Below are 26,556 nucleotides of genomic sequence, written 5' to 3'. Positions count from 1 at the left end.
ATACAATCTGGCATAAGTGCCGGATCCTGGCCCCACCCCCCATCACCAGCCACCCACCCATGAGCATGCCCGCCCTATTCCCACCCCAAAATGCCTTCTTCCTGCCCTCCACCTGCCCTCCTAAGCTCCCGCACTGGCCTGACTCGGGAGGCCTTTTCACGCCGGCCTCCTTGCTCTCCTGGTGGAGCAAAAGTGCTTTTTGGCTTGTGCCATAAGGGTCTTGCGCTGCCCCATCATCATTTCAGGATTGTGCCATTATGGTCATTTCCTAAGCATTTAATATATAATTTCCTTAATTTATTAATAATATAATTTCCTAAGGGTTTAATAATAATTTTTATTTTATTATATATCAATGAATCATTCAGATAATCAAAACACACATTTGAATGCCCAACTCTCTAAATCAGAGAGTCCTGTCTGGAGGTTGGAAAAGGCTGCCACACACTCACAGTGTGTCCTGACAGGCTGATGGGGTCATGAAGTGTCAACCATTTGATTAGGGATTTCCAAATCAGGGTTATGTTGTGTGTCACTGCAAAAAGGAGCATTTTTTGTCCTTGGCAAGTCAGAGGAAGTTATAAAATTATGAGTCATGCTCCTGTTGATTTTACAGAACAAACATGGACTATATATAGAGGGATCCATCCAGCACATAGACAGACCCATTCACAGAGGCTGAAGAAACCTGGAACTCAAGGCACAGACGTGAGCGAAAAAAATGAAGATCTTGCTACTTGTGATCGCCCTCTGTGGAGCACTTGGGTGTGCTTTGCCAATTGGTTCAGAAGGGGAACATGTCTCAGATAAGGACATGGCATTTGCTAAGGTAATGAACAAAGGTTGAAGGATATGAATTAGACTAGGAATAGTTTACTAAGGGGCTAATCCTATGCATGTCTACTCAGAAGTACGTCATATTGTGTTCAGCGGAATGTACTATCAGGAAAGTGTGAATAGGATTGCAGCCTAAATACATGTTGTAAACTGGCAACCAGTGTGAACCTGTGCATAGATGTAGCCTGGAGACAGTTGGGTTCCATCCTGTGCTAGTTGTCTTAGGGTAAGATGCTCTTGGTAGGTTTCAGTTTCTACATCTGTAAAATGGGCGCACTAGATGAGTACTTCCCTTCTGCTCTTGTACTGAGAGTAAAGGCAGACAACGTCATTCTAAGCAGATGAAAATGTGATGTAAAGATATAAGTGATCAAACGTATCCGTTCCTTCCGCTAGAAATACATGGAAAACTACTATCCAGATTCTGAAAATACACCTACCGATAGAAGTAGAAGTCACACTCACATTGCTGCTGCCAAAATACGGGAAATGCAAAGATTCTTTGGGCTGCAAGTGACTGGCAAGGTGGATCCAATGACTTTGGAGGCCATGAAGAAGCCCAGGTGTGGGGTTCCTGATGTAGGGAAATTCAGCACCTTTGCAGGTTCTCCAAGGTGGACAAAGAAAGCCCTCACCTACAGGTAAGAACACAATATACCTTCTTGAAATGAAGATGCTGCTTTGCGATTTTTGTTCTTAAAACACTCATCTGGGACTAAGCAGGAGCATGATAGTAGGTGGTAGGTGGTAGGTGGTAGGTGGAAGTACCAGAAGAAGAGCAGGCAGGCAGCAGATAGGCATAAGCTGGCAAACCCATATGGGGTGTCCAGAGCTTGGAGAAGCAGAACCAAGGAACCTCCTTAATGTTTGTCTTCTCGATCTCGTCTGATCTCGGAAGCTAAGCAGAGTCAGGCCTGGTTAGTACTTGGATGGGAGACTGCCTGGGAATACCGGGTGCTGTAGGCTTATACCATAGTCTTTTGAGACTGAAGGTTGCCAACCACCACCATAGATAAAGGCCAGAAGAGGAAGTAGAAAACCTAATTTAAAAAAATCTTTTCTGTGCCATTGCATATGCAACATGGGAGGGGAGGAAAGGCTGCTAAAACGTTTTTTATTCCAAAAAACTGAATAAATGGACATGATGTGAATTAAGAGACTTCCTGTTCCATAGGACCATAAATATGGAATGGTATCAGGGCTTGACTCGATCAGGCACTGTCTAAAATCCCATATCCATTAAACGTTCCATCAAGCCAGTCTACCCCGACCCTCAGGATTGGTGGTTGGGGTAGCACCCAATGTAGCATCACAAGTTGGGGAGGATGCAGTGGAAACTAATGCAAAAGATCATGGCCCCCAGCAATCTAGTGCTAGACTGGCAGTAACTGTAGAGTTCAGAAAATCTTGGACTCTCTATTTAGTGCACATTAACATGCCCATAGCAAAAGATGGGGCATAAGAACATAAGAGCAGTCCCACTGAATCAGGCCATAGGCCCATCTAGTCCAGCTTCCTGTATCTCACAATGGCCTACCAAATGCCCCAAGGAGCACACAAGACAACAAGAGACCTGCATCCTGGTGCCCTCCCCAAGGGCTCTTAAGTACAAAGGGTCCCCAAGGACTGTTAAGTACAAATATTTCAAGCCAATTTCAGCATCTTAATGGCCAGGCAAGCTCTTTGTTTTAAACAACAAATACTATGTTAGTAATAATTTAATAATGTTTAATATTTCAAACAAGTACAATTCTGTGTACCTGACCCAGAATAGTCTGCCAACCAAAGAGGTAAAAAAAATTATGATAGTAATTGTTAAGCTGTGCTACTTCTGATTTCAAAATGTCATCACCTGCTGTGTATTCTAAAGCATTCAGAACTACACACCAAATATGGAGCGAGTGGATGTTGATACGGCAATCGAGAGGGCTTGGAAAGTGTGGAGCGATGTGACCCCTTTGACTTTCACCAGAGTGTATGACGACTCCGCAGATATACTGATCTCTTTTGCTGTTCAATGTAAGTGACTCATAAAAAATAAAGCATCAGTAGATAAACTTGGGAAGAAGAAGAAGAAGAAGAAGATGATGATGATGATGATGATCATCATCATCATCATCATCATCATTTGTATTCTACATTTCAACAAAAAAAAGTTCACAAAGTGGTTTGCAGAGAAAAATCTAATAACGAAACGGTTTCTTTTGCTTTTTAAAGACCATGGTGACTTTGTTTCTTTCGATGGGCCTGGTGGACAACTGGCTCACGCCTACTCACCTGGCTATCAGACATTCAGTGGAGATGCCCACTTTGATGACGATGAATTCTGGACAAAGGATTTGAAGGGTATTTCATATACTTTTATTAAACACGACACTGTGCCTATATTAAGACAAACGTACCATGTAGGTCTCAGGGTATGAAAATAATTATATATGTAGTAGATTTGCCATGAATCGCGGCTTGTAAAAAAAAAATCCTGACATTTGCTTTCAAGCCTTCATTCCACTTTTGGTTTCATAGCGATTTCATTAAAGTCAGTGCAATGTCTGTGGTTATTATTCTAGCAAGAACAGTGATGTTGTTTACGGGTGGGACCACAGACTGGATATGGCCACTAAATGATATCTTGTGGCCTGCAGAGTGCTTGACAAACCCTCCTATACTGGATTCATCAGCAGGAAGGAAAAAAACGGAGATTTAATGAAACCCAAGTGGGTTGCATATATATGTAATAGTTTGCTAGTTCAGGTAGACAGGACACAACTTATGCATATGTTGAAATAACACAAGACTATCCACATAGTTCCTGAAAGTGGGAATGTCTTTCTTCAGTCCCTAACTTTTAGCACTTTCATACGCACAGCTCCAGTATTGGTTATATTTTTGCATTCTTGCCTAAAGAAAATAAAAATTAAGAAAATAACCTTTTATGCTGGTACTTTGCATGGCCTATGCTATGTATGGTATTTAAAAAAATGGTTTGGATCAGTAAGCTAATTGGTGTAATATTTACAGAAATCCACATACGGTTTTGCTAGTTACCAAGTTCTCAAGGGGACCAGATAGAGGCCAAGGGCCAGTCCATATAGGGAGGGGAAAAAAACCCAGATGTTCTGAGTTTCAAGAATTCAGGCTTCAGAACCTTTCTTCACTGGAGGTGAATGCTTGCAAGGCTAGAAGTAGAGAATAAGACCAAGTGAAAAGCATGCAAGAGAAGAGCTTATTGTACAGGAGACCAATATGCAATTGTGTTGCTAATGCTTTTTTGCGTGTCCTTTCAGGAACCAACCTTTTTCTGGTTGCTGCCCATGAGTTTGGCCACTCACTGGGTCTTGGACATTCCAATGTCTATGGGGCCCTAATGCTTCCATACTACCAAGCTACAGACCTCAGAAACTTCAGGCTTCACCAAGATGACATCACAGGCATCCAGTTCCTTTATGGTAAGCAAAGACTGCCAGCTGAATGCATGGATTGATTCCAGCAGATCCCTGAAGCATCCTGGTACCCACTTTTACATAGCACATCTAGAGCAATGCTGTCACCTTAGTACATCACTCAGTTGCTGCCTCATTCTCCTACTCTGTCCCCTTTGTTTGGCTATGGGGACAGAGAAGGCTAGGAGAAGCAGAATGAGAAGGCCCTCCTTCCTTTTGTCATTCTCCCAAGCCAATCACATTGCTCTCCAGAGACTAGGAGGCCTCCAGAGACCAGGCAACCAAATCACAAAGACCTTTCCGCATAAAAATTGCACAGGCAGCCCTTTCTTACCCATTCTTTCTCCCCCCCCTCCCCAAAAAATTAGACTGTCCACTATCCCACCAATTGGCAAACTTTCCATAGAGGGAGATGGTTGGTGGAGAAAAGCCTTGAGAGGGAGGAGAGAGAAAGAAGCCAGTTCCCTTCATGCCTAGGGGTGGCAGGAATTCCACAAGTAGTGGGACTGTCTGAAATAGTAGCCTTTCACATGATCCAGCAGTCTATCAGGTGCTAACAGGATGTATGAAGTTGCTCAGCTCAGCAATTTGCCTACCTATTAAAATCTGTGAGCAAATGTTTTCGTTTTTATGGATAAATCCAAAGATGCCCACTATGGGACTATACTTTGGGAACAGCAAGTGCAACTCTGTGCCAGCCTCAGTCTTCCTCAAAATGAACACCAGAACCAGGGGACATCCACTAAAATTGAGTGTTGGGAGAGTTAGAACAGACAAAAGAAAATATTTCTTTACTCAGCGTGTGGTTGGTCTGTGGAACTCCTTGCCACAGGATGTGGTGATGGTGACTGGCCTGGACGCCTTTAAAAGGGGATTGGACAAGTTTCTGGAGGAAAAATTCATTATGCGTTACAAGCCATGATGTGTATGCGCAACCTCCTGATTTTAGAAATGGGTTATGTCAGAATGCCAAATGCAAGGGAGGGCACCAGGATGCAGGTCTCTTGTTATCTGGTGTGCTCCCTGGGGCATTTGGTGGGCCGCTGTGAGATACAGGAAGCTGGACTAGATGGGCCTATGGCCTGATCCAGTGGGGCTGTTCTTATGTTCTTATGAAATTCTGATCTGTTGAGTGGAGAAAAATTAAGGCTGTAGTCATCTGGGAGTAATCCCAATTGAACGTAATGGGGCTTATATCTGAGGAAAAGGGTTTGGGAGCTTCACTCTAGCATTCCTGACATGGCTCAGTGGCTTCTGGGTCTCCTTTCATCAGCCCACACTCTTCTGTGTAAGATTTGAGGGAGCTAATATTAAGAGTGTGCGAATTTATACGGAGCTTCATATTGCATTCTACCACAGAATCTCCTACGGCTTCAGTGAGCTGAATTTCTTCCATTCATGTTAGTTCTTCAGTTTGTCTCTTCACATTTTTCTCCAAGGACCCCCTGAAGGCAAGGAAAATCCATCTGGAAAACCTGAACCACCACCAGAAGCACCATCATCAGATATGTGTGACCCTCACTTGGCTTTTGATGCTGTTGTGCCTCTGCGAGGAGAAACTCTGTTCTTTAAAGACAGGTACTTTAGGCATCAATTGATGGACCTTTTCAACTCCATTCACTGTCCTCAGCTCAGTTCTGTCCCTCCCTCACACAGCTGCATTTCCCACTCACACAGGCACCATATGAAAAGTACCTTGTACTGTCAATTGCGAGGGTAGAAACAACTGGGAAGGAAAGGGTTAAGTCACAACTTTCCCATCACTACCTGGTGCCAAATTATAAACCAGTTCTGAATCAATCAGTGCTTCTTTACATTTGCCCATGCCCTGGTTCTCCCCATTTTCACTGCTAATTTTTCCTATTTTTCACGGGCAGGGGGAACTCATGCTGCTAATCCTGTCTTAAACAATAGAAAAATTCAATCAACTCAAAACCATTGCAACCAATCTTGCAATGACAACATTGCAAAAAAAAAAACCATTAATTTTGACATCTGCCTCACTAATTTTTTTAAGTACTGCATGATGTACATTCTCTAGAGCAGTGTTTCGCAAACTGTGGGTCGTGACCCACTAGGTCACTAGGTGGGTCACGAGCCAATTTCAGGTGGATCCCCATTCATTTCAATATTTTATTTTTAATATATTAGACCTGATGCTACCATAGTATGTGGGGAAATGTTACAGACCTGTACTTTTAACAAGCTTTTATATATGTGTGTGTGTGTGTGTGTGTGTGTGTGTGTGTTTTTAACAATGACAGTCAATGGGACTTACTCCTGGATGAATGTGGGTAGGATTGCAGCCTAGGGTTGTTAAAAATTCCCCTGTTTGATGATGTCACTTCCTGTCATAACATCACTTCCAGTGGGTCCTGACAGATGCACATTCTAAAAAGTGGGTCCCGGTGCTAAAGGTTTGAGAACCACTGCTCTAGAGGCCAATGAGCCACTATTCCAGGACCCTTTGTCTCTTCCCATTCAACTCACACCATTGTCAAGGTCCATGATTTAATACAGAACAGTATCTGGGTGGGAAGGGAGACCAAACTTAGCAGTTTCTGGTCAGTTCTTATTAGCAGCCTAGCAGCCCACCCTCAGGAGGGCCTTGCAGAGGGAAGGAAGAAGAGGAGAGAGATTTGGAAGAAGCAAGTACTGGAGGTATGATTTGAACAGAAATAAGAGAAAATTGGGGAGGCAACATATAAACAGCTGGCATGTACCCCACTGCCAGGCCCCTTTTCTTCAATATAACCTCCGTACTTCTTTTTGGTTTAAAGAATTCCCTCCAGCAACAACTGAGCATCATAGCCAACTTGGACATCCTGACTACTAGTATTGTCCTACTAGTAGACCAGTAGACAAGTCTATTTCCTTTGTCCTTTGTCATGTGATTTTGACAAAGGCCATCTGATAAAGTTCACATCAGCTACAGTCAATAATCAGGATGCACACAGGACTTTCCTAGCAGGAATTTCTATATGACTTAAGTTAAATATTCTTGCTATCTTTCCCCCCCTTTTAGCTCCATGTGGCGGAAGAGTTCTCGGAGAAGAGAGATTGAGAAGGATCCTATTTCTGCTTTTTGGCCAGCTTTGAGCCATGGCATCGATGCTGCTTATGAAGTTAAAGAAAGAGACATAGTATTTCTTTTCAAAGGTAATAATTCCAAGCCACCTTCATTTCTTACTCACCTGAATTTATCACTGACTCTGAAGGCAAGGAGGTGATAGCAGTGGACTGCTTTGGAATAGGAGGGGTTGCACAAGAGTCCATAGGTAGGAGTTCTGGACTATTACCAAAGGAAGTCTCACCATTCACATTTAGGGCAATGTGGCTGCCCTAATGGAACAAATTTGTGATCAGCAACTGTGAGTTGTTTCTCCCCAGGGAGCTGTGGAAATCAGCCAGGGAAGCAGCGGAATCCTCGCAAAAAACCTACTGCCCTATACAATGTATAGGATTGTAGCTCTAATGGGGAGCCACGGCCAATGGCCCAGTAGGTCAATGTCAGTCGAAAAAGTTAACCCTTAGTGATTTCCCTACACACAGGAAATAATTTATGGAGAAAAGAGTGAGCGGTGCTTCTAAGTATTCAAGTATTGTTTCTTTACATAGGGTAAATGGAGGCTCAGTGCCATTCCTTGTGGTTTCCCATCTGGAGTTAGATGGGCAGCATCAGTTAATTAATTAATTAATTAATTAATTAATTAATTAATTAATTAATTAATTAATTAATTAATTAATTAATTAATTAATTAATTAACAGTATTTATATACCACTTTTCAACTAAAAGTTCACAAAGCGGTTTACAGAGAAAAATCAAATAACTAAATGGCTCTCTGTCCCAAAAGGGCTCACAATCTAAAAAGATGCAAATGAATACCAGCAGACAGGCACTAGAACAGACAGTGCTGGGGTGAGGTGGGCTAGTTCCAAATCTGGAAGACTCAGGGGAAAGGGTTAAAGAACATTTACCATGGCTTGGGCAGAAGTGAGTCAGTGGGTGCAGCTTTTGCTGTTGCTGACTCTTCAGCTTTTACTGAGGTCAATAAGGACCACTTAGGTGAAGGTGTTACAGATAATTTAAGTCATTGAAATGCAGCAATTTACAGACTGGGCACAATCATTTTCAAGTTCCCATTACTCAGAACAAGAGGAATGCCTAAGAAGAAATCACTGGTGTCTTTTGTAATTCACCTGGAGAGATATTGAAATACAGAAGCCCCTGTGCTTCTGGTTTATTTGACCTCCAAACCAGATTCATTCAAACTCCTAACTGCTTTTTTAAATATTTTCCAGGACACAAATACTGGGCTGCCAAGGCAACTGTTATCGAGCCAGGTTTCCCAAAGAACATCCACAGCCTGGGCTTCCCGAAAGTTGTTAAGAAGGTTGATGCAGCTGTTTATGATGAAAGTATAAAGAAAACATACTTCTTTTCTGGTGACAAGTACTGGAGGTAAGCATGGACAGTCCTGAAAGCTCATTTTTGAATGCTAGTTCTTTGCACCAGAAATGTATTCTTCTCTGATGTGCACTAGAGTAAAACTTGCTTGTCCACCCTTGATCCTCAACTCAGTTACATGTTTTGCAGCATCACATAGACTTATTGTTTTAGGGAGCAATCCTACCCAACTTTCTAGCCCTGATATCATGGTTGGCAACCTTCAGTCTCGAAAGACTATGGTATAAGCCTACAGCACCCAGTATTCCCAGGCGGTCTCCCATCCAAGTACTAACCAGGCCTGACCTTGCTTAGCTTCCAAGATCAGATGAGATCGGGCATGTGCAGGGTAACAGTTATAGTTGTGCCAATGTGGCATGCACTGCGTCCTGTAGTGGGGAGACAGTCAAGGGGGCCTCCTCAAGGTAAGGGCATGTTTGTTACCTTACCTTGGGGCGGTGTTGCGGCTAAGTCTGTGCTCTGAAGTTGGTTAGGATTGCGCCCTTACCCTGTTAGTAAGAACCCAATCCACTGCTCTTAGATGCCACGAATTTCCAATATCTGTTGCCTCCTTTTCTTACATGTTTCATGCATTTGTGAGTCTGTGGGCAGAGATGTGAGTGGTCTCTTTTTGTGCAGCACTTACAATGTCTCAGGCACTCTTAGGAATTATGCTAACAATCAGGACTGAGGAAATTGTATCTGTCTGCACAAAAGGATTGGGGCTGAGGGACGCTTAGGACAATTGGCTCAACCATACCAGGAGAAAAGGCATATATGGCAGTCTTAGTTAAAAAATACATTCCTCTCTGGTGGTAGCATATCTGCCCCCCAGAAGTGAGCCTGGACAACAGCAGCTAAGACAGTTACCATGACATATCTCAGTTGGCCCTTGAGGAATTCAAGAAAGCTTGAGGAAGCATGATGCACAGTTGTGGATGAAGCTACCCCACCACCTCATACACAGTGAAGAAGATTCAGATATTTGGATGAAAAGCGAGTTTGCCCCTGCTTCACTTTACATGTTATTTTTCATGTCTTTTCCCACTTGAAATACCGGTTCACGTCTAAAAAGGTTCAATGGAGCTGCTTTTGGTGATATGAAAAAGTGATGGCTACTAAGGGCCCAATCCTATTCAACTTTCCATCACTAATGCAGCTGTGCCAACAGGGCATGTGCTGCATGCTGCAGTGAGGGGGTAAGTCATGGAGGCCTCCTCAAGGTAAGAGAACAAATGTTCCCTTACCTTGGGGCTGCATTGCAGTTACATTGGCACTGGAAAGTTGGAAAGGGCCCTAAGCCAGCAAAAACATCTTCTCTGTTGTATTAATTGTCACCCTAATTATGTCTTAGATATGATGAAACCAAGAGCTCCATGGAGAAGGGCTATCCAAGAAAGATAGCAGTTGACTTCCCTGAAGCTGGGTCTAAAGTGGATGCAGCTTTTTATCAAACTGGTGAGCAGAAAATGGTCTTCTTGTGCATTCATGTGTTAACCAGTCTTTTGTCATTCACCTTGTTGGCAACCTTCAGTCTCGAAAGACTATGGTATCGCGCTCTGAATGGTGGTTCTGGAACAGCATCTAGTGTGGCTGAAAAGGCCAATTCGGAAGTGACAATCCCTTCCACACTGGGAGCAAGTGCAGTCTGTCCCTGGTCTGTCTCCCTGGCTATGGGCCTTCCTTCTTTGCCTCTTTGCCTCAGTCTGTTGGCCAAGTGTCTCTTCAAACTGGGAAAGGCCATGCTGCACAGCCTGCCTCCAAGCGGGCCGCTCAGAGGCCAGGGTTTCCCACCTGTTGAGGGCCACTCCTAAGGCCTTCAGATCCCTCTTGCAGATGTCCAGCTGTGGTCTACTTGTAGGGCCCTTTCCTTGCACGAGTTCTCCATAGAGGAGATGAGGACTACAGTATATGATTGTAGTAGCTAAAGGGCAGTATCTGATAACAGTTTTCAAAAGAACACCCTGATCAAGCAACAGAGATCCATATAAAGGAAGAGGCTTCCCCCAGGGCTTCAGCATATCAACTGGAAATAAATCCAGATTCGGGAATAAAGATCTAAAGAGCATTTCCTGAGCTCCATGTTGTACAGGCAGGAACATTCCATTGGTGTGGGAGAAGGAATCTTTTACACCTTATGTGCATGTCACTGGGCATGCATCAGCTGGATGCAGCAATGAAGCGCACCATTTTCTATTATTCTTCTACTTTTTTACACCAATACATTCCTTGGTAAAGAGTCAGGATTCTGTATACCTTTCCCTGTTTTGAATGTTATGTTTCATGTGTCCCCGTGATTAGAAATGGAAAGGGAAAGCTGAAAGAGAGGGAACAGTGATAACAAGATCTGAGTGTTCATTATGCTTCCTAGAGTCAGAGTTGACTCTTCTCAGGGTTGGTCCATCCATGTGGCCAAGTAAAGCAGTTGCCTCAGGTAGCAGAACCCTGCTAGGCAGGGTTACCTGTGTTTACCCACATGCCTTCACTGCTCCTCCTTCTCCTTCCACTCCCTGCCTTGGACAAGGAAGAGAGGGATGGACAGGAAGAAGAACAGTGGAAGGGATGAGAATGCTGAGTTAGAACATTGGAGAGAGGAAGGAGTGGGGGCTGGCATATTATTGTTAATGGGGGACACAATTTGTCATGCTGCTTCAGCTGCCAAGACCTGACCCTTCTCATTACTTTTTTAGGACACCTGTATTTGTTCAGTGGCTCAGAGCAATATGAGTTTGACAGCAAGAGCAGAAGATTTCTTGGTATGAAGAAGAGCAACAGTTGGTTTGGCTGCCAGTGATATGGGAAGTAGGAGAGCAAAGTAACCAAGACAAAGACAACATCAGCTTCACTGGATATCAAACATAAATTATTTTGTGGTTTACTGGCTTCACTGGGTTTTCCTTGGATTCACGAGCCTTCTAGAACCCTGAAGTCAGTCATCGCTGCATTGTAAGGAGAAAAGAAGAAATTGAACATACATGTATGTGTTTTTAATATAAATTATTTCAGCAAAGGTATTTATCTCTTCATCTGTGTATGACTGAGTAATAAAGTAATTTATATTTGTAAGATATATACAAGGTGGTCTTGGCTTATTTCTTTTTATGCCGTTTCTAAGTTATAGTGTCAAATGGCATGGATGCAAAGTCCAGGTAGTCAACTCCTTGTTCAAAAACCACATTCCCCCCACAGTATTGACCATACTAAGGCTGCAATCCTATCCACACTTACCTGGGAGTAAGACCAATTGACTATAATGATAATAATAAATAATAACTAGGTATTTATATACCGCCTTTCTGGTCATTGGATTACTCCTCTGACTTTATTCAAGGCGGTTTACATAGGCAGGCATTTCTAAATCCCTCAAGGGGATTTTTACAATCATAGAGGTTCTCTCTGTCAAGAACCAACAACATTTCAGAATGGATCTTCCTGGTTTGGTCTCACTTCTGGCCTCCAGTTCTCCCACGCAGGCTGACAAGCCGCTCCATCTCTCACATGGAGGGCAGCCAAGATGCTTCTTGCTCACACCAAGAGCAGGTGGAATCACTCAGCTTGGCTTGTCAGCTGCTTCAAGGTCTCGCCATTCTCAGCCGTTCAGGCAGCTGCTGGTGTCCTCGAACTGGCGACCTTCTGATGTTATCTTCGGGCTACGGAGGCTCTACCCTCTAGACCAGGGGTGCCCAAACCCCGGCCCGGGGGCCACTTGCGGCCCTCGAGGCCTCTTAATGCGGCCCTCAGGGAGCCCCCAGTCTCCAATGAGCCTCTGGCCCTCCTGAGATTTGTTGGAGCCCACATTGGCCCGATGCAACTGCTCTCAGCATGATGGCCAACTGTTCGACCTTTTGCATGAGCTGTGGTATGAGGGCTCCCTCTATTGTTTGCTGTTTCACATCTGTGATGCAGCAGTGGCAGCAAAGGAAAGGCAAGCCTTGCTTTGTGCAAGGCCTTTTATAGGCCTTGAGCTATTGCAAGACCTTCATTCATTCATATAAGTTCATCTTTAATAAATTCATTTATGTAAACTTATGTAAATTTATTCAAATTTTAAATGTAAATGAATTCTTTCCCCCCCTCCAGCCCCCGACACAGTGTCAGAGAGACGATGTGGCCCTCCTGCCAAAAACTTTGGACACCCCTGCTCTAGACCAGACCTCCTGCCTATAATGGAACTGAGTAGACATGCATAGGATTGGGCTCTAAGCCAATGATTCTTATCCTAAGGTCCATGCACCATCATAAGAATTCCCATGCAGGATCAACTGAAACCCACATGATCCCACATTCTGTGTCCAGTATTAGTCAGATACCTCAGGGTACTCTAAAGGATGACATGGTGATGTCCTTTCCCTTTCTTTATCTCAGGTTCCTGCTCCTCAAAAGTACGATTACTTTTTATATGGAAGTTTCATTTAGAGACAATGCAGTGGCATAGCTAGATGGGTGCGGGAAGCAGACTACACCAGATGACACCCTTGGGGGGGGTGACAGCACTAGTGGCCAAAATTATGGAAACCTTGGTATTTATGAATAATACCATGATGTACTGTAATATATCATTCAATAGGAAATTTAATGCAGAATGTAATGTCACAGACCACGTTGAATTATCTGTATTCTACCAAAAGATATAGCCAAATAACCAGAAAAACAAAATTCAACTGCCATTATGTGACAAAAAGTGGATTTCCTTAACTCAAAACTGACCTAAGAGTCTAATTGTTCTGAGAGCCAATGGGATTTTTTTTGGCACAGCAGGGAACCAATAAGGTATTAGTATGAGTCTGATCTCACTTCCATGTATCAGAGCTAACACTAAAACTCCTATTCAGTTGTAAGAGTGTCATCAAGTTGGCCACTGGTGTTTGCTTTATATAGCTAAATAAAATTAATAGGAAGTGACACCATGAATTACTGCACCAGGTGACACCAACCTTAGTAATGCCGCTGGTGGGAAGTTTGGGTGTTGTTGGTCACTAGTTTAGATGACTGTGGACCCCAGAACCTGGTGGGGGTGAGATCATACAGAGGAGAACATGTGGGGGGCTAATATTGGGGATGGTGGTGGAAAGTTATGTTGAAAGGAGGGAGATGAGTAGTGAGACAATGGGCATAAGGATGACTATTGGGGGGGGGTTATTAAGTGAATTGTGAATTCTGGTGAAAATGGGAACTGGGAAGAGGAAAGAGTTAGAGTAACTCTGCGAAAGTCTCCTAAAGTTTATAATTATTGCAGAAAAAAATGTTCTCATGGGTTATGCTTGTATGCAGTCTTTCAGATCACACAGAGTTCCCACAGCTTGTTGAATAGGGAGAGGAAGTGAATATGGGGGGTGAGAAGTTTGAATGTTGTTGAATGGGGCAGGAGGTCTGGTCTAGAGGGTAGAGCCTCCATTTGCCTGAAGATTAACATCCACAAGGTCGCCAGTTCGAGGCCACCGGCACCGTGCGACCTTGAAGCAGCTGACAAGCTGCAGCTGAGCTGTTCCATCTGCTCGGAGCATGGGAGGATGGAGGCCAGAATGTTAAACCAGATCGGAGTGTAACAGCTTGAATGTGGTGGTTCTTGAAAGAGAGAACCTTCTTTCAATTTGTAAAAATCCCTGCGTGGATTTAATAAGCCTGCCTGTGTAAACCGCCTTGAATAAAGTCTTGAATAAAGACCAAGAAAGGCGGTATATAAATACTGTATATTATTATTATTATTATTATTATTGTTGCTCACTGGCTTAGATGACTTTAAAAGTTGGTTCCAAACATTTATGGTGGACTATAGGTCTATCAGTGCTTATTTACCATGATGGCTACATTGAATATCCAGATGCAGGGATAGTATGTCATTGAGAGCAACAGCGGGGAAGGCATGATGTTCCTTCTCTCTTTGTGGGGAAATTTTATAGGTTTTGTTTTTTTTTAATCTAATGGTCTTCACCACTGCTGGTAGCATTGACTTCTACATGTTAATGGCACATATTTGTCAACAGTTCTAACTCTCCCACAAATCATTTTCATTAACAGAATGAAAGTATAAAGTCTTTCCACATTATGTGCTGTTTTAATTTTATTAATGTCTATCATACTCCCTTCAAGCTTTTTCTCTAAAAACCCCTCCCAAAAACAAACTCTTTCCCCATAAGGAAAGCTGACCTCCAAACTGTGAGGCTGGCAGGGTGCTAAACATGAATGAGAAACTGAGCATTTTGCACATTCCTGCCAATATAGGCAGATTGATCTTTCAGGTGCTTTCTAAAGCCATTTGCAAAAGAATGCAAAACATTCTTAATTAATTAATTAATTAACTGGTTCCAGTAACTGCTTCTGTGTATACACTTTATGCAATATATGTGTGAATTATAGTTCTATAGTATGTATGTGAATTTTATAGCACAATAAATTTGTTACAACAAAGTGTGTGTACATTTTGTTGAGATTCCCTATTTTAACTGGAGTAAATCTTCCATTGAAAGCCAAAAGGATTTTTTCCCCAGCTAAAGTACCACACCAGTGGTTGAGGGCAATGAGGGGCAAGGTCCTTTAGCCTCCTACCCCAGCTGTAGTTTCCCCCATTTCCTCTTCAGGCATGCTATTTTCAAACACCAAAACACCGGATCATCTTATGCATTCCACATAATGGCTCATTTGACCTTGACCTACATATCAGGAAGACTCTGGTTCAAATCTCACCTCTGTCCCAAGTACATTCTAAGTCACACACATACACTGCTATATGGGAAAATAATACTTTAGAACAGGGGTGTCAAACTCATTTCATAGAGTGGGCCGAATGGTATTCATGGCGCCTGTCGAGGTCCGGAAGTTGAGAGCAGGAAGTGACATCATTATGATGATGCCAGAAATAAGCACTTTGTTCTCACACAGAAACTCCATTTGCAGTCCACTGTATCCTGCATTGCTTAGGTCAGCAATTCTTCCATTTGAAAGTACTGCAGTCTATCATTCCATTTTGTTGGTTGTTTTGTTGGACCACTAAGCTTTCTCAAATGATGGTCAAGGGATACTCCCTGAAAGCCTTTCAAATGAACAAATATTTTTGCCTCCAATGTGACTATCTTTTGGGAATCATTCAGGAGAAAGGTGGCATGAAGCTGTCTAGGAAATTTCACTAAGCAATACGGTCAAGGTGGTGTGGGGGGATATGGCTTTTGAACAGGGAGTTGACCACATGTCCTTCCTATCCTTGCCATTATATGACACTATGACTTCAGAATTGCATAAAGAAAATAAACCAAGAACACCATATATATCTTATAAATATAAATTATTTTATTACTCAGCAATATATAGGGGAAGAGATAAATAGCTTTGCAGAAATAATTTATATTAAAAATACATATATATTGATTCAATTTCTTTTCTTTCTCTCCTTACAATGCAGCAATGACTGACTTCAGGGTTCTCAGAGGTTCAAGAACTCATGGAAGACCCAGTGGTGTCAACAAACCACAAAATAAGTTATGCTTGCTATCCAGTGAAGCTGAGATGCTGTTAGTCTTGACTCCTTCATCCCCCTCCTTCCCATTTCACTTGCAGCCAAACCAGCTGTTGCTGTTCTTCATTCCAAGAAACTTTTTGCTCTTGCTGTCAAATTCATACTGCTTTGAGCCGCTGAACAAATACAGGTGTCCTAAAAGAGTAATGAGAAGGGTCAGATCCCGGCAGCTGAGGTGGCAGGCCAAAAGCTGCCCCCCATGACCAATCATGTGCCAGCCTCTGCTCCTCCCTCTCTCCAATTTTCTAGCTCAGGAGTGCCCAAACCCTGGCCCGGGGGCCACTTGTGGCCCTTGGGAACTCCTAATCCGGCCCGCAGGAAGCCCCCAGTATTCAATGAGCCTCTGGTCCTCCAGAGACTTGCTGGAGCTTGTGCTGGCCCAACGCAACTGCTCTCAGCATGAGGGCAACTGTTTGACCTCTCGCCTGAGCTGTGGGGTGAGGGCTTGCTCACTTGGTATTTTACCAAGTGAGCAAGATACCACTTGGTGAGTGGTATCCCTCACTTGGTGATGAGGTATCACTGCTTGCTGTTTCACGTCTATGATGCTGCTGCAGCAGTGAAAGAAAGGCCTTTTATAGGCCTTGAGCTACTGCAAGACCTTCATTCATTCATGTAAGTTCCATCTCTCATATATTCCTTTTTGTAAATTTATTCAAATATGAAATGTAAATTAATTCTTTTTTTTTTCCTGGCCCCTGACACAGTGTCAGAGAGATGATGTGGCCCTCCTGCCGAAAAGTTTGGACACCCCTGTTCTAGCTCAGCACTCTCATCCCCTCCGCTGTTTTTCTTCATCTCCATCCCTCTCTTCCTTGTCCAGTCCAGGGAGTGGAAGGAGAAGGAGGGGCAGTGGAGGTAAGCAGATAAACACAGGTAGGGCCCCCCCCAACCCATCTGTTGCCTGAGGCAACTGCTTCACTTGACCATATGGATGGGCCAGCCCTGAGAAGGATCAACACTGTGACTCCAGAAGGCATAACAAACACTTTGATCCTGCTATTAACTTTCCCCCATTCAATTTTCCCTTTCCATCACATGACACATAACATTTAAATCAGGGAAAGATTGTACAAGATTCTAATTGACCGCTCTTCACCAAGATGCATTGATGGGGCCGTCCAATGCATCTCTAAATTCTGAGAGGTAAACTACAGAAGTAAGCAGCCTGGTGCCTGGCGAAGCAGCCATGGAGGCTTAAATGCAACCTAAATATTTTGCCTAAATGTGTCAGCAAATGTACAAGAACAATAGAGAATGGTGCCCTTTACTGTTGCATCTAACTGGAGCACGCCACTGAAATTCACACAGGGTGGAAAAGATTCTTTCTCCCTCACCAATAGTTATTGCTGTCACAGCCCAATCCTAAATGGGCCATGAATAGTCAGTGCTAGTCATAAAAGGTGCTCTGGCAGCACACGAAGCTGTGTGCTGCTGGAACACCAGCAGAAAGAAAAGAGCCTTCCCATCCACTCCAAAGCAGCAAAAGACAGTGAGCTAAGTTGGGAGAGGAAGGTGGAATGGGGATGGGGAATGGATTAAAGCAGCAATGGGGGTGTGGTTTGACCTGGTCAGGTCTGAGGAGAGACTGAGTTCAGGGGTGTCGACCAAATCTTAACCCCCATCCCAGACTTGATTCTGTGGCACAGGTCCACAAAGACATTCCCCCCCGCCCATTCCATAGAGGCTTATCCCCATAAGGGAACAATTGTTGACTTACCTTGTGGAGACCTCTGCAACTATCCCACCCACCCACCCACACACACACACACACAAAGGATGCAGTTGTAGCTATCTGGCAATGCTGCATCAGGGGGAGTGGGAGGAGAATAGAATTGTGCTCTCATCTTCATGTTGTTCCTGCCTGTGCACCACTGAGCTCAAGGAAGCATTCATGGCTTTGTCCCAGTCTTTGATTTATTTGAGCTCAAGGAAGCCTCTTCTTCTTTATGGATGTCTGTTGCTGGGTCATTCCATTCAACTGAATGTTGTTGTCAGATAATTCATCCCTTTAGCCACTACAACTATATAGCCCTCCTGACCAAAGATTGCTTAAAACATAAATGGTCAAGAAGATCATCTTCTGCTCACCATCAAGCTGAAGAGCAGCATCCACCTTTGATCCAACTTCAGGGAAGTCAGCTGCTATCTTTCTTGGATAGCCCTTCTCCATGAACCTCTTGGCTTCATCATAGCTAAGAAATGAATGGGTTGAGATAATTAATACAACTGAGAAAGTGTTCTTGTTAATCTGGTAAGCTTCACAATAGAGAAGTTGAGGTGACCTGGAGGCAAAGGGTCTTGGAAATTCCTGACAATTAAGAACATAAGAACAGCCCCACTGGATCAGGCCATAGGCTCATCTAGTCCAGCTTCCTGTATCTCACATCGGCCCACCAAATGCCCCAGGGAGCACATCAGATAACAAGAGACGTCATCCTGGTGCCCTCCCTTGCATCTGGCATTCTGACATAGCCCACCTCCAAAATCAGGAGGTTGCGCACAGACATCATGGCTTGTAACCCGTAATGGATTTTTCCTCCAGAAACTTGTCCAATCCCCTTTTAAAGGCGTCCAGGCCAGTCGCCATCAGGCAAGGAGTTCCACAGACCAACCACATGCTGAGAAAAGAAATATTTTCTTTTGTCCTAACTCTCCCAACACTCAATTTTAGTGGATGTCCCCTGGTTCTGGTGTTATGTGAGAGTGTAAAGAGCATTTCCCTATCCACTCTGTCCATCCCCTGTATAATTTTGTATGTCTCAATCATGTCCCCCCTCAGGCATCTCTTTTCTAGGCTGAAGTGGCCCTAATGCCGTAGCCTTTCCTCATAAGGAAGGTGCCCCAGCCCCGCAATCATCTTAGTCGCTCTCTTTCGCACCTTTTCCATTTCCACTATGGCTTTTTTGAGATGCGGCGACCAGAACTGGACACAATACTCCAGGTGTGGCCTTACCATAGATTTAGTTAGTTACATTCTTACTAATAGGAGAAAAGGAAATCTATGTGATGCTGCAAAACAGGCAACTGATTTGGGGATCTACTGGGGACAAGCATTGTATGCAACAGAAAGGAATGTGTTGCGATTGCAAAGAAGTCAATATTTATAAATGAGTTGTCAAGATTGTCCAGTGCTGACCTCCAGTACTTATAACCAGAAAAGAAGAGTGTCTTCTTGGTTCTTTCATCATGAACAGCTGCATCAATGTTCCGAACTGCTTTTGGGAAGCCCAGGCTGTGGATCTTCTTTGGGAAACCTGGCTTGATAATGTTCCCCTCAGAAGCCCAGTATTTGTGTCCTGGGGGAAAAAAAGCATTTAGGAGATTGAAAGGCATTTGCATAGAATTTTAGAAGCTAGAATCAAAAGCACAGGGGTCTCTGTATTTCAGAGTGGAATTACAATAGACTCCAGAGTTTTTTCTTAGAGGCACTACTCTTCTTCCAAGCAGTGAGAATTGGGAAAGGCCAGATCGGTATAATGTTGGCCTTGAAGGACATAAGTGATGAGTATCACCTTCACCTGGTGATTGGTTTGCAACAGTGGCATCGCTAGGTGGGTGCAGGGGGTGCAGCCCACACTGGGTGATGTGCATGCTGGGGGGGGGGTGACGTGCACTGGGGGGGTAAAATTACTAAAATCTCAGCTTGTAGGAATAATACCATCATGTTATATACTGTTTGATGCATAATTTACAGCAGAATGCAATGAAACAAATAACTTTGAAATGTCTCTATTTTGGCAAAAAAAAACCCAGCAGGGGGCGGGGCGATGGTACATCCCCACGCTCACCACCACCCAGGTTGTTGCTCCACCCCATACATAGGAGGAGGTGCATCATGGAGATGATGTGCTGGCCTCCTGCCATACAGGGTGATGCATAAGCTAGAGATGCCACTGGTTAGGAATTTTTAAGATAAGCCTTATCAGCCTGAGAGTTGAAGGGTGAGTGGGCTGCACCCCCTAACTCAATTCTGCCCAAGCCACTGTAAGCCACATTATCCTCTGTGCTATCTGTGTTTGGAACTGGTGCTGCCCCTTTTCCTCTAGATGAAAAGCCATAAGGAATGGCACTGAGCCTCCATCTACCCTGCTTAATACTAGAGCACAGTACTTGGAAGCATCTCTCCCTTTTTTTTCCACATAAGAACATAAGAACAGCCCCACTGGATCAGGCCATAGGCCCATCTAGTCCAGCTTCCTGTATCTCACAGCAGCCCACCAAATGCCCCAGGGAGCACACCAGATAACAAGAGACCTTGTCCTGGTGCCCTCCCTTGCATTGGCATTCTGACATAACCCATTTCTAAAATCAGGAGGTTGCGCATACACATCATGGCTTGTACCCCGTAATGGATTTTTCCTCCAGAAACTTGTCCAATCCCCTTTTAAAGGTGTCCAGGCTAGACGCCATCACCACATCCTGTGACAAGGAGTTCCACAGACCAACCACAAGATGAGTAAAGAAATATTTTCTCTTGTCTGTTCTAACTCTCCCAACACTCAATTTTAGTGGATGTCCCCTGGTTCTGGTGTTATGTGAGAGTGTAAAGAGCATCTCCCTATCCACTCTGTCCATCCCCTGCACAATTTTGTATGTCTCAATCATGTCCCCCCTCAGGTCCCCCCTCAGGAATTTGCAACGAATTCAGATGAAAGAGAGATGCAGGTGGCTTGGAACGGTTACCTTTGAAAAGATAGACTGTATCTTCCTCTTCATAAGCTGCATCAATGCCTCTGGTCAAAGCTGGCCAGAATTCATCAATTTGACGCTTCATAATACTTTTTTCCCAAGAAGTCTTCCGCCACATGGTGCTAAGGGGAAAAAGCAGCAAGAATATTTAGCTTAAGCCGGATCAAACTACCTGCTAGGAAAGTCCTGTGTGTGTCATGCTTTAAAGCAATGCAATGCATTTTGTTCCCAGTTTTTTTTTTACCCTAATTGCCACCAAAAATGACTTTTCATATGAGTGCTCAGGTTTTTTCCCCCATGGCTGAACATGCACCAGTGTGGGGGAGAAGGATACATTCAGTTAAAGAAAGTGATGAGATGTGAAGAGGTTATATAATTTGTTCCTAATATACCTATTTTTAAAGAACAGGGTTTCCCCTCGGAGAGTGCTGACAGCATCAAAAGTCTGCTGAGGGTCACACAGGTCTGGTGATGGCGCTTCTGTTGCACTGCTTGGTGGACCTGAGGAAAAAGGATGAATAGAATTAATTGAAGAACACCCATGATTTGAAAAGATGCAGTTCACGGAAACTGCAGGAGACTAAAGTCAATGGTAGATGCAAAGTCAAGATCAAAATAAATCCACAAAGTTATGTCAGGCAATAATAGGGGTGCAATCCTAACCCCTTACGTCAGTGCTTTCCAGCACTGCAGCTCTGAGGTAAGGGAACAAACTTTCCCTGACTTTGAGGAAGCCTCCATGAATGACACCCAATTGCAGGATGCAGCACATGTCCCATTGGCACCGCTATGCCAGTACTGGAAAGCACGGACACAAGGGGTTAGGATTGTGCCCTAGATCCCTTAAAAACTTTCCCAAAAGTGTGGGCTGGTGACAGCTGTCCCCAAAGCCACAGGGAATTTAGGAGATCTTCCCAGGCAGGAAGAGGATCCAAACCTCATGCAGCCCAAACCTCTTCACTCAGAAATAAATCTCAACACATATTTGTTCAGTGGGGATCACTCCCAAAGGACTGCAAGCTTATTTTTTCTCTACACAACAAGACAGAATTTCTTACTGAGGAAGACCAAGGCTGGGCCCAGGGTCACAACTGCTGTTCCTAATGTATAGTCCTGTACAGGGCGTCCTTGGATTTACCAGATCCCACAAAAACAAACACATTTGATCACAGATTTTAATAGACTGGGAAATTGCTGAGGTTACACTTTCCGTCTTCATTTTCTGTGAGCTTCAGAGACCGCTGGTTCACATGAAGGGCTACTGTTTCTGGCTGTCTGATTACTAGTAGAATTCTTACCACCCAGACAATATCCCAGAACCCAAGCCTTATCACAACGCTAATGTTCTTGGATAGTTCACTTTGGGGGCTCCATTCCTGCTCTCATGGAAGCCCTAAGGAGGCCACATGTGCCTGAAGAGGGGGTGGAAGGAGGGGGAAATGGTTTTCCTCTTCCTTCCCCATCCCCCATGGTATCCCTCCCTCCACTGCTTACTTTTATTGGCAGGTTTGGCTTGGGTTGCCAAGCAGCATGCTGGTGAAACAACTTTTGACCAGAATGGGAAGTTAAGAAGAGAGAAATGCCCACCATGCACACAAGATGTTCCACTACCTGTATCCACACCTGGCTAACCTTGGTCTGTGGATAGCTGTGTGATTGGCTGGTATTCCTGGGGTAGGGAAAAGAAGAAGGACCAGTGCAAGATGCATTCTGGTCCTGCATCCTTTTCCTGTTTACATAGGGAATTTCGTTTACTCTTTAGGGACAGAAGTATCTGGAGAGCAGAAAAGCAACTGAAATGAGGTAGTAACTGCTGCTAAGCAAACATTCAAGCAGGGATGCTTCAGGGTTCAGTTGGAATCAATCTACACATTCAGCTGGCTGTCTTTGCTTACCATAAAGATACTGAATGCCTACAATGTCATCCTGATGAAGCCTGAAGGTGCTGAGCTCTGTAGGCTGGTAGTGTGGAAACATCAGAGCCCCAAGAACATTGGAATGATCTAAACCCAGTGAGTGACCAAACTCATGGGCAGCAACAATAAAAAGGTTGGTTCCTGTAAAGAACAATTAGCAAAATATTATTGTTCTGCTGCAAAAGAAGTTTGTCTCCTGCACCCTTTTCACATGGGTTTATACAACTCTGCTTTTCGCCTTGGAAATATGAACCTTGAAAGAAGAAAGGTTCTTAAAAATGAGTTTCTGAATCTTACAGCATTTCTTTTTTCCTCCATAAATTCCAACAAAGAATAGAGCAGCTATTTTTGGAAGAACAGGTATTGGCCCACACATTGTGGCCATGAGACCCTTGGTTTGCTCTTGAACAAGAGACAGAGATTTCTGAGGATTCATTCACAGTTTTTTGCAGTGTTATTGTTGTAACCAGGTAGCAAATTGCATTGGCTTTACATAAAGATTAATGGTCCATAGGAAAGGTCTGGGAAACTGTTGCCAAGATGACAGGCTTTCAGATGACAAGTTGATCATGTGTATCATCACTCATTCCACTCGGTTTGCACATGATAGCAGCCATACCACTGGAATGGGGTATGAATTTCCCCTCAGTCTCTGCCTGAAAGACTTCACTGCCTTTCTGCCTGATAGTTGGTATCTAGACAGACCATATGAGTATGTCGGTGGCAATATTACACCAGTTTGCCTACTGAACCAAACCTAACTGTGCGAGAAATATAGTACATAGTATAGACCATGCAAAGTTTCAGAATAAAATGATATTTTCTTACTTTTCATAATCCTTATGCAAGAGTGCAAAAATATGACCAATACTGGAGCTGTGCATTTGTACGTGCTAACAGTTTGGCCCTGAAGGATGACATTCCCACTTTTCAGGAGGTATGTGGATAGCCTTGTGTTATATCAACATACACTTGTTGTGTCCTGCCAAGTTGAACTAGCAAGCTACTGTATACGGTACAGCAGCCCCCTTGGATTTCAATAAATATCTTCTTTTTCCTTCCTCTCTGTTGGGAGATTCCAGGACGATTGTCAATCAAATTGCAGACCACCAGATATCTTTTTTTTTTTTTTTAAACTATATCCAACTTGGTGAGTAGTAATTGACCAGTCTCTACTCTCACCCATAATTAGGAGGAGGGCAGGAGTTCTGGTCTAGAAGGTGGAGCCACTGTTAAGCCCAAAGATTTAATATCTGAAGGTTGCCAGTTCAAGATCACCAGAAGACTCTGTGAGCGGCAAGACCTTGAGAGCTGACACACCAAGCCAAGCCCTTTTGGGGGTGAACCAAAAGAACCTGGCTCTAGCTCTTTCCATGAGAGGGAAAAGAGCCGTCTGTCAGTGTGGGAGACAGCATGCAGCCAGATCGTCTCACCAGAACATGATAGTTTCACCTGGACTGTAGATTGTTAAACCCTCATAGGGGTTTAGAGAAAGCCTGCCTGTGTAAACCACCTTGAATAAAGCCAAAGGAGTAATCCAATGGCCAGAAAGGCAGTATATATAAATAGCAGTTCATCATCACTAGAGGTGTTTCTTTCTAGTAAGATAGGATTACAGACAAAGGCTTACAGTTTACAATGGGCTTACTTCTGACTAAGATAAATAAACCATTTCCAAACACCTCTAAGTATCACTTACTAGAACAATGACCATACACAATGCACTGATTTTAATGAAAATATGATGAAACTGGAAGTGGAACGATCAGGATGCAAATGTCAGGGCTTTGGTTTCTTTTCTTTTTTTCCCCTAAATTAAAAATTTATGGAAAATTCCCTAAATGTATAATAATGTTTAGTATTCTGAGACCTGCATGGTACTCATGAACCAATATTTTGCTGTCTGAACCACCTGAACAGCATTACAAACAAAAGCACAATGTAATGTAGGAACAAAGAGATGTGAAATACCTGTCAAATCTTTTGACCAGGTTTCATCCTCATTAAAGTGAGCATCTCCACTCAAAGGGCGATCGCCAGGTCGAAATGCATGAGCCAGTTCGTTACCAGGTCCATTAAAAGGCGAGGAGTCACCATGGTCTTGAAAAGTAAAATAATATATTTATACATACGAAAATATACCAGCCCTGAGTTTATCTACTGATACCTATTTTTATGAACCACTTACATCCGGCAACAAAAGAGATCAGTATATCTGCAGAGTCATCATACACTCTGGTGAACGTCAGAGGGGTCACCTCACTCCACACTTTCCAAGCCTTCTCGATGGCCTCCTCAACATAAGCAGGATGCATATCTGGCGTGTAGTTCTGAATGCTTAAAAAAAACAAAACAGTAATTGATGAAATGATCTTTGGAAGGCAGAAGTATCACAGTTTACAAAGTTCACACCGTACCAGTAAGAGTAACCAATTTTTCAACTTCTATGTGACTGCCAAGGAACCTATGGGCGTCTGTCATGAAATCCCAGCATATGATCTCCCTAGCTGCGTTCAGGTGAGTCTTTCTGGGCCTTCTTAAACTGACAGTTTACCAGTCTGCACTCTTTTCCCATCTTACACACTCTCAATGGCATAGAACAAACTACTTCCTCTTCTGGCATCTACCTATAGAGACAAAACTTTATGGAGGTCCCTTAGTGCTGCTCCCCCAAGTTCTGCTCCCCCCAAAATGGGTTCACCAGCACATCCCTGTCTACTGTCTTTCTGCTCGTCTTCTACTACTTTCAGCCATCTGAGTGCTGCAGGAACAAGAATCGCTAAGTGGCATCTTCAACTCAAGAAAGTATATTGTCTTCTTACCTGTATGTGAGGGTTTTCTTTGTCCACTTTGGAGAACCCTCAAAAGTGCTGAATTTCCCTACATCAGGAATCCCACACCTGGGCTTCCTCATGACTTCCAAAGTGTTTGCATCCACCTTGCCAGTCACTTGCAGCCCAAAGAATCTTTGCATTTCTTGTATTTTGGCAGCTGCAATAGCAGTGTCACTCATTTTGCTCCTTAGAGCAGGTGTGTTTTCAGAATCAGGGTAGTAGTTCTCCACGTATTTCTGATGGAAGGAAGGAACAGATACATTTGATCAGTTAAATCTTACATCCTGTTTTCATCTTTTTAGAATGATGTCTTCTGCCTTTACTCTTGGTACAAGACCAGGAGGGACCCATCTAGTACACCCATTTTACAGATAGAGGAACTGAAACCTACAGAGAGCAACTTGCCCTAAGACAACCAGCAGAGGCTGGAACCCAAGTTTCTCCAGTTGCATCTATGCACAGGCTCACAGTGGTTGTCAGTTTACAAAACACATTTAATAAACTATTCCTGGCCAATCTGTTGCTTGGGTTCTGTTTCTTCTCAGCTTACACCTTTCAACCATTGACCATTACCTTGGCAAATGCCATGTCCTTATCTGAGATGAGTTCATCTGTGCCGATGGGCAGAGCATACCCAAGTGCTCCACAGAGCGCGATCACAAGGAGCAGGCTCTTCATTTTTTGCGCTCACGTCCGTGCTTCGAGTTCCTGGTCTCGTCAGCTTCGGTCTCTTCAGCCTCTTCGATCAATCTGACTCTATGCTCCAAGCATCCCTCTATATATAGTCCATGGTTGTTTGATGAACGCAACAGAGCCATGACTCCTAACTGTATGACTTCCTCTAGCTGGCTATAGCTTCCTCCAAAGTCATCGTTCCAA

The 26,556-nt window shown here is 43.6% G+C and overlaps 2 protein-coding genes and 1 pseudogene across 2 annotated transcripts; 1 reads left to right on the top strand and 2 right to left on the bottom strand.

The window, feature by feature from the left end:
* Positions 1-679: 679 nt before the first annotated feature.
* On the top strand, positions 680-11,731 carry LOC136643637 (stromelysin-1-like). The gene is made up of 10 exons (XM_066618807.1): positions 680-829; positions 1,234-1,478; positions 2,708-2,856; positions 3,055-3,183; positions 4,122-4,283; positions 5,717-5,855; positions 7,303-7,436; positions 8,581-8,740; positions 10,080-10,183; positions 11,416-11,731. The coding sequence occupies exons 1-10, from the start codon at positions 722-724 to the stop codon at positions 11,517-11,519; spliced, it is 1,434 nt and encodes a 477-aa protein (XP_066474904.1). The 5' UTR covers positions 680-721; the 3' UTR covers positions 11,520-11,731.
* On the bottom strand, positions 8,973-9,089 carry LOC136646374 (5S ribosomal RNA; annotated as a pseudogene).
* A 4,535-nt stretch (positions 11,732-16,266) lies between the features above and the next one.
* On the bottom strand, positions 16,267-26,355 carry LOC136644052 (stromelysin-1-like). The gene is made up of 10 exons (XM_066619547.1): positions 26,251-26,355; positions 25,666-25,913; positions 25,032-25,180; positions 24,815-24,943; positions 22,823-22,984; positions 21,320-21,428; positions 20,922-21,049; positions 19,375-19,534; positions 18,327-18,430; positions 16,267-16,370 (listed from the first exon to the last, which is right to left on the bottom strand). Exons 1-10 carry the CDS (start codon positions 26,353-26,355, stop codon positions 16,267-16,269), a joined length of 1,398 nt encoding a protein of 465 aa, XP_066475644.1.
* Positions 26,356-26,556: the final 201 nt, after the last annotated feature.

This window comes from Tiliqua scincoides, chromosome 3 (assembly GCF_035046505.1).
Source record: "Tiliqua scincoides isolate rTilSci1 chromosome 3, rTilSci1.hap2, whole genome shotgun sequence".
Lineage (NCBI taxonomy): Eukaryota > Metazoa > Chordata > Lepidosauria > Squamata > Scincidae > Tiliqua > Tiliqua scincoides.
Note: the sequence above shows the minus strand (reverse complement) of the source record. Positions and strands in the feature narration are given on the sequence as shown.

Excerpts from the sequence above, each read along its gene's own strand:
- LOC136643637 (XM_066618807.1), top strand. The coding sequence starts at position 722 with ATGAAGATCTTGCTACTTGTGATCGCCCTCTGTGGAGCACTTGGGTGT. Across the intron at positions 7,437-8,580 it reads CATAGTATTTCTTTTCAAAG|GACACAAATACTGGGCTGCC; the intron begins GTAATAATTCCA and ends AATATTTTCCAG. Across the intron at positions 10,184-11,415 it reads TGCAGCTTTTTATCAAACTG|GACACCTGTATTTGTTCAGT; the intron begins GTGAGCAGAAAA and ends TTACTTTTTTAG.
- LOC136644052 (XM_066619547.1), bottom strand. The coding sequence starts at position 26,355 with ATGAAGAGCCTGCTCCTTGTGATCGCGCTCTGTGGAGCACTTGGGTAT. Across the intron at positions 19,535-20,921 it reads TACAGTCTATCTTTTCAAAG|GACACAAATACTGGGCTTCT; the intron begins GTAACCGTTCCA and ends TTTTTCCCCCAG. Across the intron at positions 16,371-18,326 it reads TGCTGCTCTTCAGCTTGATG|GACACCTGTATTTGTTCAGC; the intron begins GTGAGCAGAAGA and ends TTACTCTTTTAG.